General features: G+C 42.0%; 1 protein-coding gene across 19 annotated transcripts in view; it reads right to left on the bottom strand.

Annotated features, from left to right (window-relative positions):
• The window catches only part of dachd (dachshund d), a 182,601-nt gene that overhangs the window by 53,095 nt on the left and 116,974 nt on the right, over positions 1 to 12,532 (bottom strand). For all 19 annotated transcript variants that reach the window (XR_001761270.2, XR_001761271.2, XR_003052200.1 and 16 more), the window contains one exon: positions 5,246 to 5,398. Coding sequence is in view for 15 of the 19 variants with exons in the window: in XM_017039797.2 (XP_016895286.1) it covers positions 5,246 to 5,398 (153 nt within the window). In the remaining 4 variants the exon portion in view is untranslated. The remainder of the gene's footprint in view (positions 1 to 5,245; positions 5,399 to 12,532) is intronic.

The following is a 12,532-nucleotide window of genomic DNA, read 5'->3' on the forward strand; positions in this document are numbered from 1 at the left end:
GTGTGCAGCTGCTGATAGTTCCTGCTTAGAGAGCAGGTCTTCAGCTTCAATCAGGGGCCGTGGTGGGCGATCGACAGACTGAGAGGAGCCACGACATGTGCCAGATAACATTGACTCCACCATTTTGAAGAAGCTTTTAGTTGGATTTAGTTTACTAATACCAATAAATTCACTTTATCATTTCTGTTTCCTGTCCTTTATGGTATCCCTGGTCCACACATTGTACTGTAGATATGTCCCCTAGACCAGCAGTAACAAGTACAGGTCCTGACTGGACCAGCTAGAGTGCAGACTTTATTTCTTGTTTAATTTTGGAGCTAACCTAACGGACTTTAGCTACAGCTACTCCGTCACTGTAAAGTCAGACCAGTGTCCTTGGACATACAGTACGTCAAAGAATTAAAACCCTCTGACAAATGTTCAAATCTGTACTGTAGGAGAGATCTATTCATTTGACTGGTGGTGTGACTGAAGGGTAATCTGAGGGACGAGCAGAGTGAAGCAGCATGTCCTGACTTTGAACCTCAAAGCAAAAGAAGATCAATGGCCTGGAGAACGAGACAGTGCAATTCTCACCCACTCACTCACTTAATATGGTTATAGTTGTTCATCACAGCTGTTTAATCACCAGCTGATTTACTTTCTTTTCCAAATGAGATCATAATTTCCAAATGATGTTTGGTCCAAAAAAAAAAAAGATTAAATCAGAAAGTCACTGAAGATTTTGTTTTGATGTTACAAGTTAGGCTTCACTTCTCTATCGAGGTCCACTGATGCAGAGCTGATACAGTGGGACCTCCAGATACGAGCATCTCCACATACAATTCCGATATACGAGAAAGCCTTCGAGCATACGAGTAAAGATATGAGATACGAGCACGCTTACAGACACCGACGCTAGGTGGCCAAGCACGATTTAGCCCACGCCGCTTTACGACAACTTCTGTACGCATCACCTGCGGGAGTTTTTTAGAGGGAAAAAATGATTCAAGATACAAGCACCTGGAGTTACAAGTTCGGTCCTGGAGCAGATTATGCTCGAGGTTCCACTGTACTTTCAACAGAGACGGCACTAATGGCTGTCCGTCCGTACAGGTTGATAAAGTTTCCAGATCCACATGACAGTTAGTTACTGCTGTTGTCCTGCCTTCCTGCTGCGCCGACTACTTTTGGCTGACACTCCGTGGCATCATCTGGCTCCTGACAATGGAATTCCCATATCTAATTACAAAGCAGATCTCAGCTCCATTAGACTGCTGTGGTGAGGAGTCAGATGAGTGGCAGGGCAGCACCCAGTGACCAAAGGGAGACAGAAGGCAGGAACACCCAGAGAAGTGAGTAGAAAAAGGGGGACAAGGGTGAAAATGGTGCATTATCCTTTCTTCTCACTCCCCTTTTTCAAAGGATCTGAGGAACACTTTATTTTCTTTTCTGCAGCTGAAAAAAGTAATTCCTTCTCTTGAAATTGGCAGGTGTTTGTTAGTGGGCAGCTGACAATATTTTCCTTCCCAGTAATGAAGGTTGTGGCTGGGGTCAGTGCACTGGGAGGGGAACGGTGGGCTGTTTATCCCCCTCAAGGCCCTGCGCCACACGTGTTTTGCTTGGTCTGTGATCTGTAATTGTGGCATTTCCTGAGAGACACGGGAACAATCCACATTGTGCTTTCAGAAGGCTCCGTCTGCCCAACTAAGGAGCATGAGGGGGGAAATCAAAGACAGACACCCACGCACACCTCTCATCCTGTCTCTTTTTTTAACATTTTTATGTCACCAGGTCTCCATCTTTTTATCCCCCTCTCCGGTGTGCACTCACACAAACATGCTTTTTCCCCCTTTTCCTCTCGATTCTCATTCAAGATGTTTGTTCTGTTGTCTGAGGGTTGAACTGTTGTTTTTTTCCCCCTCATAATTAATAACATTGATGCAAACAGGAAGGTCTAATTGTGATGAATATTTAATGCCGAGAGGGGGAAACATTATCCTGTTCAGTTTGCATCAACACAAAGACGGGGACGACCGACCCCCGGTCTACAAACACAAACGTGTCCTTCACCGCACGTCTCGGCGCCGCAGCGTTTCACTCCGAGCTCTTTACAATAAAAGATATGCATCAGACAAAGACTGAAATGAAGCACCTGTAATTTAGCCCGAGGATTTTCTTTGTGTAGCAGCCCTTTTTTGATTAAATAGATCAATGTCCTTTGTGTTATTATCACAGGCGCGTACATTATCATATCAAACCCCATCAAGGTTGGCAACATCATTTGTACAAGTAAACACATCTGCTTTGTTTGAGTCTTAGTGGAAGCCGCTTGGTTAAAAGAGTCCAGTCTATTTCCTGAGAGTCTTCACGTCCAAATGCAGTTCAGTCCAGCTGTGGTCCAGGTTTGACTGAGACCACGGACGGACAGACGGAACTTCTGTTCATCAAAAGTACGGAGACAGATGTTAGGATTTATTGACAAACGTTTCAGGACGCGTCCCTGAGGTTTCGTCCACGGCTTTGATGAGTTTATGTTTCCGTCTTTGTCCAATGTTCAGTGTTGTGTCGGTTTCTTTAATCAACTTTTTCATTGATCCTTTAAGACTAACCATTTCTAAATCAGAGCAAAGTTTAATTTTTTTAACTAACTCATTGGCAAAGATCATTTTTGTGATGGAAACAGCTTGAATTGAAGGAAATGTATTTATTTTCATTAAATCAAATCTAACTGTCTCAGAAACTTTTGACGTTTTTATGGGTGTTAGAGGAACGTGTCAAACCACGTGAACCAAACTCCTGTAAAGGACATGTTGTACTGTATAACAGACATGTACTACTACAGGGGGCAGTATTATCCACCTCCAAAGGAGACACAACACACATGACGGTGTGGACGACAACTATCCTTCCAGATTAGTATAGAATCAGACATCAAACTGTACTACTGGTAGTGGAAGTAAATTGATGTTGACTTTTTAATCTGACTAAAAGAGACTGAGTAAAGTTTCAGTCAAAACAACAAATACTTCTGTCTTCTCTCATGTCCTGTTGTCTTTTACACTGACTGCCTTGATTCTCATAACTCAGGTCAAAGTTCTTCTTAAGAAAAGTTTGTCCACGGTCCTGAGAGTCACACACAGACCTCCTGTGTCCACCGTAGAGGACACCACTAAGACACTGAGCTGCAGATGTGAGGAACCACCACGGTCCGTTCTACGTCTGAGAACACAGCAGTGCAGCGACGCTCTCTTTTAAGTCTGCAATATTTTTTGTGGAATTTGCTGAATGCCTTCTTCAAAACAAACACCAGAGTGGAACCCCGGGGGCAGGATGAAGACGACAGCAAAGTGCTGGCTGTGTTTCATGGCCCTGCAGTGCAGAGGAGGCCATATTTCTCCAGCGTATTATCAGGATGACTCCTGGTGGCCACCCTGTCACAGGAGAGTGCTTGATATAAACAAGAGATTGCTGCGACAACCAGTAATCAATATTAGGATGGTTTCAGTACCAAACATCATTTGTCTCGGCGACCATTCCTTTGACCAAACGAAGCATTAATTCAAATCATAAATCTGGGCTGATTTAAATCCGAGGAGAGTGAGGGAGAGGCAGAGAGAGGGCCCCTGTCTGACTGCCTGCCCCTAATGATTTATTTTCTACATTTCTGCGAGCGAGAGATTTGTCCATACTCACTGACAGGTCACCTTCAAACGCCAGTGGCAGACTGTTCATCACCATGCAGACGAGCATCTCATCGCTGCGAGTAAATATTAAAGGAAAAGAATCCAATTGATTGTGGATGGGGCCGAGAGGCGTCACTGCCATATATTTCACTCAGAGAGCTAATGCTGCGGCCCCGCACGCCCGCACCCGCGCACACCTCGAGCTGCACCCGCCCCGCCCCCCCTTCCACCCCCCCACACAGAATTATGATTCCACCAGGAGCCCGCGTGGCTGGCTGTGGGCTCAAGGTTACAATTTAAATTGTAAAAAGATAAAACAGATTCTTATTAGCTCCATTGCCACAGCCTTGCAGTTGCTGCTCACATTTATCTTTATTTCCGTGACCTCGGGGCTCATATTCTCTTTTTTTTTTTCTTTACACACTCCATTCTCTCAGAGTGATGACCTCACACTTTATGCATTTTTGCATTGTTAAATCTGCTTGGAAACGCATCCTGTTTTCTCCTGCCGCACCGTACGCTTCCGTCACGTCAAGTTTTACTGTTGTTAAAAAATGCGTTCAGGAGTCCAGCCGTTTATTACAGCCGGCTGAATCAAAACCTCCATTTAGCAACCAAAGCCACGGGGATTACATTTGGTCTATGATTTGGAATGGGCTCATGAATCCGCACTAACATACATTATCATTCTGTTTAATACACTAAGTGCTCATCCGTGTGTGTGTGTGAAAGAGAGAGAGATACAACAGAAAATCCTCCTGCATTTTTAAGGGCTAATAATTAATTGAACTGGCACATGCTGAAAAACCAAGGCTTTCACAGCAATTCAATTAGACCTTGTTAAAAGCTGATAGCTTTGGGAAACAGTCTTCACACTTTCACTTAGGCGTTAAAATAGTTTTTTTTTCTTTCACACTTTCATCACCAAAGAGAATATAACACTTACCTTAGCACACTTGATATTTACAGTTCAGTTCAAATAAAATCATTACTAGTGGAATCTGTGCCATGACAATATTTGATGCCAAATATAGATATTGTTGTGTAAAAATCTTAAAATGACCTCAGGCAAAGGGTGGTAGGTTTGGTAAAAATAAAAAAAATAAAACAAATTAAAAAAATAACAACATTTAAATTTATGTGAAATGTCCTAATTTACACGAGCTAATGGAGCTACCTTGGCTAACTTTAGGTATTGTTTTTTTTTTGTTTGTTTATTTAATTTTTAGCAACACTACATTAGCAAGCTAACATTTAGCATTGTTTTCTGGACTCTGTCATGTAAGACGTTTCATCTCCCAAAGGCTTTAATCAATAAAGTGCAGTTCTTAAAGTTTTTCTGAAGGCTACATTAACTTCTAATATATAATGTACATCTTTATTTGTACCATAAAGAATAGGAAAAAAGTGCAGGATTGTTTTTACTTGAATGGAGGTCCATAAATGATTAATGATCGACAGATTAAATGTGAATGTTTTCTTTGGCATTGATTCTTTCACGACAGTGTGTGTGTGTGTGTGTGTGTGTGTGTGTGTGTGTGTGTGTGTGTGTGCGTGTGTTCCGTGAAGGGAACCCTCACCGACACTGGAGCTCAGGTCTCCGTTCTCCCCGTCGGCCCCGTGGTGGTTGGCGCTGCTGTGGTAGCCGCTCATCGCCTCCAGTTTGATCTTCTTCACCTTCATGGCCTCTGCGATGGCTGCGTTGGCAGCTGCTGCCGCCGCCGCTGTCAGGCCTGGAGGGAGGAGGAGGAGGAGAAGGATAAGGTGGAGGGCTAGTCAGAGGAGTCAGAGGAGCGCTTACAGAATGCTACAGTAACACGTCTGCTGGGGCCGATCCACTGCCACCTGCAAAACCTTTCCGACACCTGGCAAATAACAAAAGAATTTTGAAACGATAAAACAATGAATAATTTTATCAACAGTGCAGAGTAAGCTCCTGTGAGATCGCTGCTTGGGTTTTCATCTTGTGACAGCAGAGATTTTCACTGCAGCTTGTCATGCTGATGGGCTGAATCACTGTGTGTGAGAGTTTTTATTAATGTGACAGCATTCCAGGAATTCCTCCTCAGTCTGCTGACGGATCTGGACTGTGATGGAAGGAGATTCTGAATCGTGATAATGCAGGATGCCAGCACTTTATGACCACTTACTATGTATATCAGATGTACGTACAACATATATAAATGTGTACATCCAGTAATGGAAGCAGAGAGAGTGACAAGAGTACAGATTAGAAAGAGAAAACAGCTCAACATGTGATTGGACATACAGTATGTCTATTATCCAATAGGCTTTGACTTTTTCACCTTTTGGTTTTTGTTACCTGTGACTGCTAAGAAATATTTAAATATTTCTGGACCTTGGGGGATTTTTTAACATGAGCTTCTGCAGCTGCTTCTACATTACATTTAACATGTATTTTTTTAAACACATTGTTAGTAAGTTTATAGTAGATTTATTTTATCTTGACTCAGAAGATATGTTTTGGTTTTTTGGATCAGCAGAAAAGCATTAACACATTTTCACAAAGGAAAAATTACCTTTATGGTTTACTTGTTGCTATTTTTAAGATTCCAATTGCAGCTACTTACAGCTCCCATATACTGAGGTTAGCTTAAACGTTATTCTTAGCCATGTTTCTGCTGCTCATGTATAATATTTTATGGTCTTTATAAAAATATACATAGTTTTGTGGAGCTAATTTTACACATTTATTGTAGTCAACAACCTGGTTTGGCTGATTTATTAGGTAAACTTTATTTTATTGCTGGTGTGCCTAAAAACCAGTAAGTGACAATATAAAGGCTGTCAGCACGTGGCACAAATACAAAACAAACTTTAATCAATTTATTTCACATACTCTGACCCTCTGCAAAACTTTGCACACCCGAGGGTGCCTCCCATCCCCATATTTGGAACAACTGGCTAAGACACAGCTGTTTCTCACCAAACATGTTAATTTGGTTATTTTTCTGACTAAAAAAACTTTTTATTGTAATAAAAAAAGGTTAAACCTTTAAGACAGAGTTAATTTGAATAAGGCTTGATATACAATGTGAAGTACCACTGAAGTAGTTTTACCTCAGGTATTACTGCATTTTCAAACTCTGAACTCTAACTCCAAAGAAGTTGAAAGCCTTCCATCTGCAAAGACCTGTTCATCAGATCACAATGCACACAATGCCTTTAAACAGCAGCATTAAAGTATAAAAAGTCTCTGCATCTGTGCTTCATCATAACAGACAGAGAGTCAAGGCTGTGAGGAACAGAGAACCGCTAACAATGAACCACGGGTTCAAGTCAGTTATTCTTCAAAACCTGACTTTATTCACTACCTGAAGGGCTGTATTTGAAAATGATCTGAGGAGGAATCAGATCAACACTGATGATATTATTCTGAGACAGGAGTCACTGAGGCTACAGGTGAAAAAACACGGCAGATATTTCAAAAATATTTCAACAGTATTTAATATCATATACAAATATTGAGAGTGCCATTGTTCCATTTTGGTGCAATAAAAAGTGTTCATTCCCAGGCGGCTGCTCTGTTTGAACAGACTAAATGACTATTGACAATACATTCTAAATAATCATTCACATTTCCAGCTGCCACCTCTGAATATCTGCTGCTATGGCAATAATTCACACGGTTGTCCACCTCCATCAACATGGACCCCACATGATTGATATAGTGAGCCTGAGATTATAGACACACATATGCTGAGCACACTGCAGAGATCATAAAGCATTGGTTTGTCATTGTGCTACTTGCAGGGTTCGGGTGTATCGAACGTGACTGAAATCTTTATTCATGAGGACGGTCTGAAACAGCGGGGACAGACAGTGCTAAAGCTCCCGGAGCGTCTCAGGAGAGTCACTACTGCTCTTCCTGCCAATGCACTGGCAACAAAAGTCACAGACGCCAGCAGAGACGTGTTCCTTCTGTCAGTGGACGGACGCACAGCCACGGACAGCAAAGGAAGATACGTTTGTACATGTAAATAATACTGCATTAAAGTGTACTCTGGTGATGTACTCCTTTTACTTTTCTTAGGCAGAAATTCCAAATCTTTTTACATGACACTGTCAACAATTTATTAAAAGTAGTATCCACAGGGAAGCTGTGGCTGAATCACAATTAATCATGATTAATCATGATCCTAATTAATCTCAATTGATGACAACTGCATTAAATCAGAATTAATCATAATTATTTATGAGATAAGACATTTCTAAATTATGGGAAACCTTCTTTCACTACACTGCTGTGACACAAAGACCAAAATCAGGTGGTACGTGTGTTTCACACCATTTTTAAATACAAATGAGGGGATTTTAGTTTTTCTGTGCATCTAAACCTTGGTTTGTACAACGTGGTGAGAGTAGTTTTCAAACTCAAACTGTGAAGCCGTTATTCTCAACAATATCCAGCAGCCGTAGACTTATTTACTGTCCTGCCCTCTGTGACGCTGGGCTGACGTCTGTGGTCTGACCTGAAGTTGAAGCCTCTACAAACACAACCAAAAGTGGATGTTATCCACACGTTGATATTTGGCTTTCTGAGAAAGTCGTTTTGATAAAGAGCCTTGAATTTTACACTATTTCCAGGTTCCATTCTACCTCCCCAGATTACCATCCCTATTATATTACATTATATTATATTGAGTGAACCTTCACTTCACTATAAAAGACGATTGTACAGTGTATGTACAGTAGTGTACAGCACAACACCCAGTTCTGCCTGCTGAGCCGCTTGATCCGCAGGTTTGCCTCACATTTGATGCAGAACAAGGCATTTCACCACGTTTATCATCACTAAGCTGTCACGTCTTGGTGATGGGACTCAAGAGCACCTATTAGCCGTGCCGAAGCGGGAAGACACGAGTACGAGGAGAGGTAGAAATCAAACATGTGGCTTTAATAGATACATGCAAGCAGGAGTACACACAATGACACACACACACAAAAAATACACGCACGCCAGGGGGACGAGGCAGCCTGGCCACCCTCTCCTGCGCCTCCTCCTTCGCCTCCTCTCATCCCCAGCTGATAGGCAGATGGCGAGAGTCACTCTGAGCCACTGACATGGAGGTGCATATAATTTAAAGCCTTGTTTGCATCTTAAAATACATCAGTACCATATTGATGTACAGTATACATCATGTCAGTGAGGGGGCCACTCGTTTGCAAAGGGCCCTGGTTCTGCTGTTCCATATGCATAGGCAGAACAGGAGGAGGAAAAAAAAAAAAAAAAACGCCTCATAAGAAGGTGATACTTCTGCACATAATGAATGTGGCCTCTGCCCAGTCTGAAGGTCAGCCTTCATTTGTGTATAATGGGCAAGAGTCAACTGTTTTCCAAATGAGACGTATGCAGAGCAGACTGCCGAGTAAATATTGAAATCACCTCTGGGCTGTTTGTGTGATAAATTCCCTCCACAAATCAGGTGCGGCTCCGAGTGCTGCAGCGGTGCTCGCCGCTGCTCCCACGGCGAACGCCGATGTTTATTGCTATCCACACCTTGCGCCACATTTCTGTCACTTTTGTAAACTGAACTCAACACTAAAAATATTGCTGAAAGCAAAGTTTAGAGGCACTTAGTGAAAACAAACAATGTTAAAGTGAATCAACTACCACTTCAACAATGACTGGAGACGCTGTCCACGGCTCACAGACTGTGACCGGATCAATACAATAAAATTCAACACTAGTTAGTGCATATGGAGTGGTTTCTGAATGGCGTTAAAGTATTATGTAGTACTGTATACTGTATGTCAATCCTCAGACACATAGTATTCGTACCTCGGACAGCAACGCTCTAAAGCTGGACTATCAACATATGGAGCCTTTAACACAGAAGTGAAGGAATATTCGATCACTGAAGACACTAAAAGATGATGACGATCATATTGTCTCGGTGTTAAATGTGATGTTAATTGCCAAGTGTTTTAACTAGTTAGTTTTATGACGTCTGTTTAAACTTCTTCGCATTTTAATGAGGAAAAATTATGCAGCTGTCTTGGCCAGAACCACCTCGCAAAAAAGAAAGATCTGAATCTCTGAGTTTATAGCTGGTAAAATAATTAAAAAATTAAAAATGGCAGTTTCATCTAACATTTTCCCCAGAAAAGTATCGTCAGATAACAATTATCATTGTATTCATTGGATAATTTTACCCCCAGTACAATGTATGGCCAACTATGTAATGATATTTTGACTTCTTTCTTACACAGCCAAGTCATTAGCACAGGAGTAGACAGATCCTCATACATACTTTTACGCATTGAGTACAAGTTAGTTTTCTGGTTTTCAAACTTGTGTTTAAGTGTTTCAGGTGAAGATCCATCAGAAGAACCTCCAATGTTTTATGCTATCAGTTCAGTAGTCACTGTTGTGCTGTTAGCAGTAGCTTCACACACATTTACTGACTCCTTCAGTACTCACCTGCTGCTGTTGGTGCCAACCACTGCATGCATGGCCGACTGAATCAAACATTAATATAAATTGAATTTCATGTTCTAATAATTGTTCCATCTCATCAGATCAATTGTCATAACAGCAGAACACTGAGTTCAATACCGGGCACCGTAATGTGAAAGCCTGGTGGACGTCAGCGCGGCCAGCAACAGGTTTATTAAGCCAATAGAAGTGGAGACGTCAACAGGACCAATCCGGCTCACCTCTAATCTGCATTCATTACTATGCAAACAAAACAATCCGGCCTCATATATTCTTTCAAAGTCACCTTTAGATTCTGATACTTATGCTCATATGGACGTCAGAATCCTCCTGAGTGCTAAACAAACAGCACATCACAGCCACATAGAGGGGAGAGAGGGAGGGAGGGGGGAGGGGGGGGGGGGGGGGAGAAAGAGAGAGCAACATCAGACCAATCAGGGAAAAAGAAAAAAAAAAGTGAGAAAATTCAGAAAAACAGACAATAGCACAACACTGTCACATGGGGAGCACAAAACAGCAAATAACAGAGACAAGGTCTGATGGTAGCCCTTGGAGCAGCTGTCATATTAAATAATAATGAAGGATCTATTAATATGCAAAGGAAGCAGCAGCCGACTGGCTTAACGCTGTCATGCCTCTGCATATTGTCAGGATCTTCATCATTAATTAACATGCTAGCTGCCCCATACCTGCGCCAATGTCAGAACATTCTTACAACAAACAGCCCAGTGCCTGTGCCCTCTGCAACCGACTGCCATAATTAAATTAAAATCAGATTAACTTTACATCACTTCACTTTTGTGACTTTAAAAAAAAAAAAAAAAAAGCAGCGCTTATCAGCTCGTGTTACTGTTGTGTCTCTGTTTGCCGCTGCACCACGGGCAACAATGAAAACACGCTCTACTTTATCAGGCCAGCAGGATAAGTAGAGTAGAGACACTTCATGTCAATGAGCGCGGCCGCCTCATTTAATGCAGGGACCGGTGGCAGCGCCGCGGTGACAAACTGGGGCTGGGAACAGCGTGACTCCTGAGGTACACACTTGAACCTCTGCTATCCACATCATGACAAATTTAGTATCAATTACAGAGCGTGCTAACCTTATGACAAGCAGCGGTCTGATAGAGGAGGGGTAGTGTCACCGACAACTGACGCTAAATTACCTGCTGCATACCAGATCTATTATAGAGCAGCTTGAAGTGGCACCAGATTAGATGATCCGCTTTGGAGCTGACGTGCTAATTGTACATTAACAGAACATAAATATTACAACGCCGCTCCGCGTACTGTACTGTACATGTGAGGAGAACCAGCAGGTGCTGCGACCACCGCAGACGGAACAAAAGGAAAGGACATGAGTTTATTATTATTACAGGCCATGTGAACGTCCAGAAAAAGCCACGTAGCTGCCAGGCTGGTTTTAAACCCAACACCAAACCAAGGAAGTGGAACAGATCTGGAGAGTCTCCCTCAGACTGAACCTTTGGCAGGGATCAGCACAGAGATACTAATGGACCACCTTCCTGATGCAGCACAACACAGTGTTAGAGTACAAGGTGGAATTGAACCCAGAACCGCGTGTTGTGACACAATAGTTAATGATTTCAATGACTAGTAAATTAATCCTTAATATTTTGTCAAATACAAACCCTTTATAGAGGGAAATAGACAAACATTGACCAGATGATCAGGCTAAAAGCCTACACCAAGGGTCAATACAATTCTTTGGCCGTGGAGCGACTGCTCCAATGACTAAAGTCATCTACTAACATTGACACTAAATATATATTTACTCAAAGTATTACTTAGTCAGGAAGGGCTACAGTTGATAACAATACTTCAAAGTTTTTGGAGTGAGTTTCACATCAGAGGACCAACATGTTTGGAGTTCTCGTCAAACGTTACAGTCTATACTGTTTCACTTCTTCCTGTCTCTCACCTTCTGTGAATCTCCTCTCCCTCTGCTCCCTCTGCTCCTCTCTGCTCCCTCTCTCCTGCGTCCCTGCTGCCGTGTGGTTCCCTCCACACTGATGACATCACCATCTCCACCTGTGTCTCGTTAACTCCTCCCCTGTCTGAACCTTCACCTCCAACCAGCAGTGTTGTAAATCTCTCATGTTTTTGACCTGATCCTGCCCTGATGTTACTGTACCTCTACTTTGGGCTGCTTGGTTATGAAAACATAAATACTCCAGCTTATTCTGTTCAATATTGAAATCATCAAATTAAACATAATGAATGAACTGTGAACGTAACTAAATTCTAGTTGAAATGTCCCTTTAAATAACTGAACTATGATGTTTTCCTTTCCCCTTAACTAAATTCTAGTTGGGAAATGTCCCTTTAAATAACTGAACTATATATATATATATATATATATGTATATATATATATATATTTATAAATA

Source organism: Cynoglossus semilaevis, chromosome 16 (genome assembly GCF_000523025.1).
Source record: "Cynoglossus semilaevis isolate Cse_v1.0 chromosome 16, Cse_v1.0, whole genome shotgun sequence".
In the NCBI taxonomy this organism is placed as follows: domain Eukaryota; kingdom Metazoa; phylum Chordata; class Actinopteri; order Pleuronectiformes; family Cynoglossidae; genus Cynoglossus; species Cynoglossus semilaevis.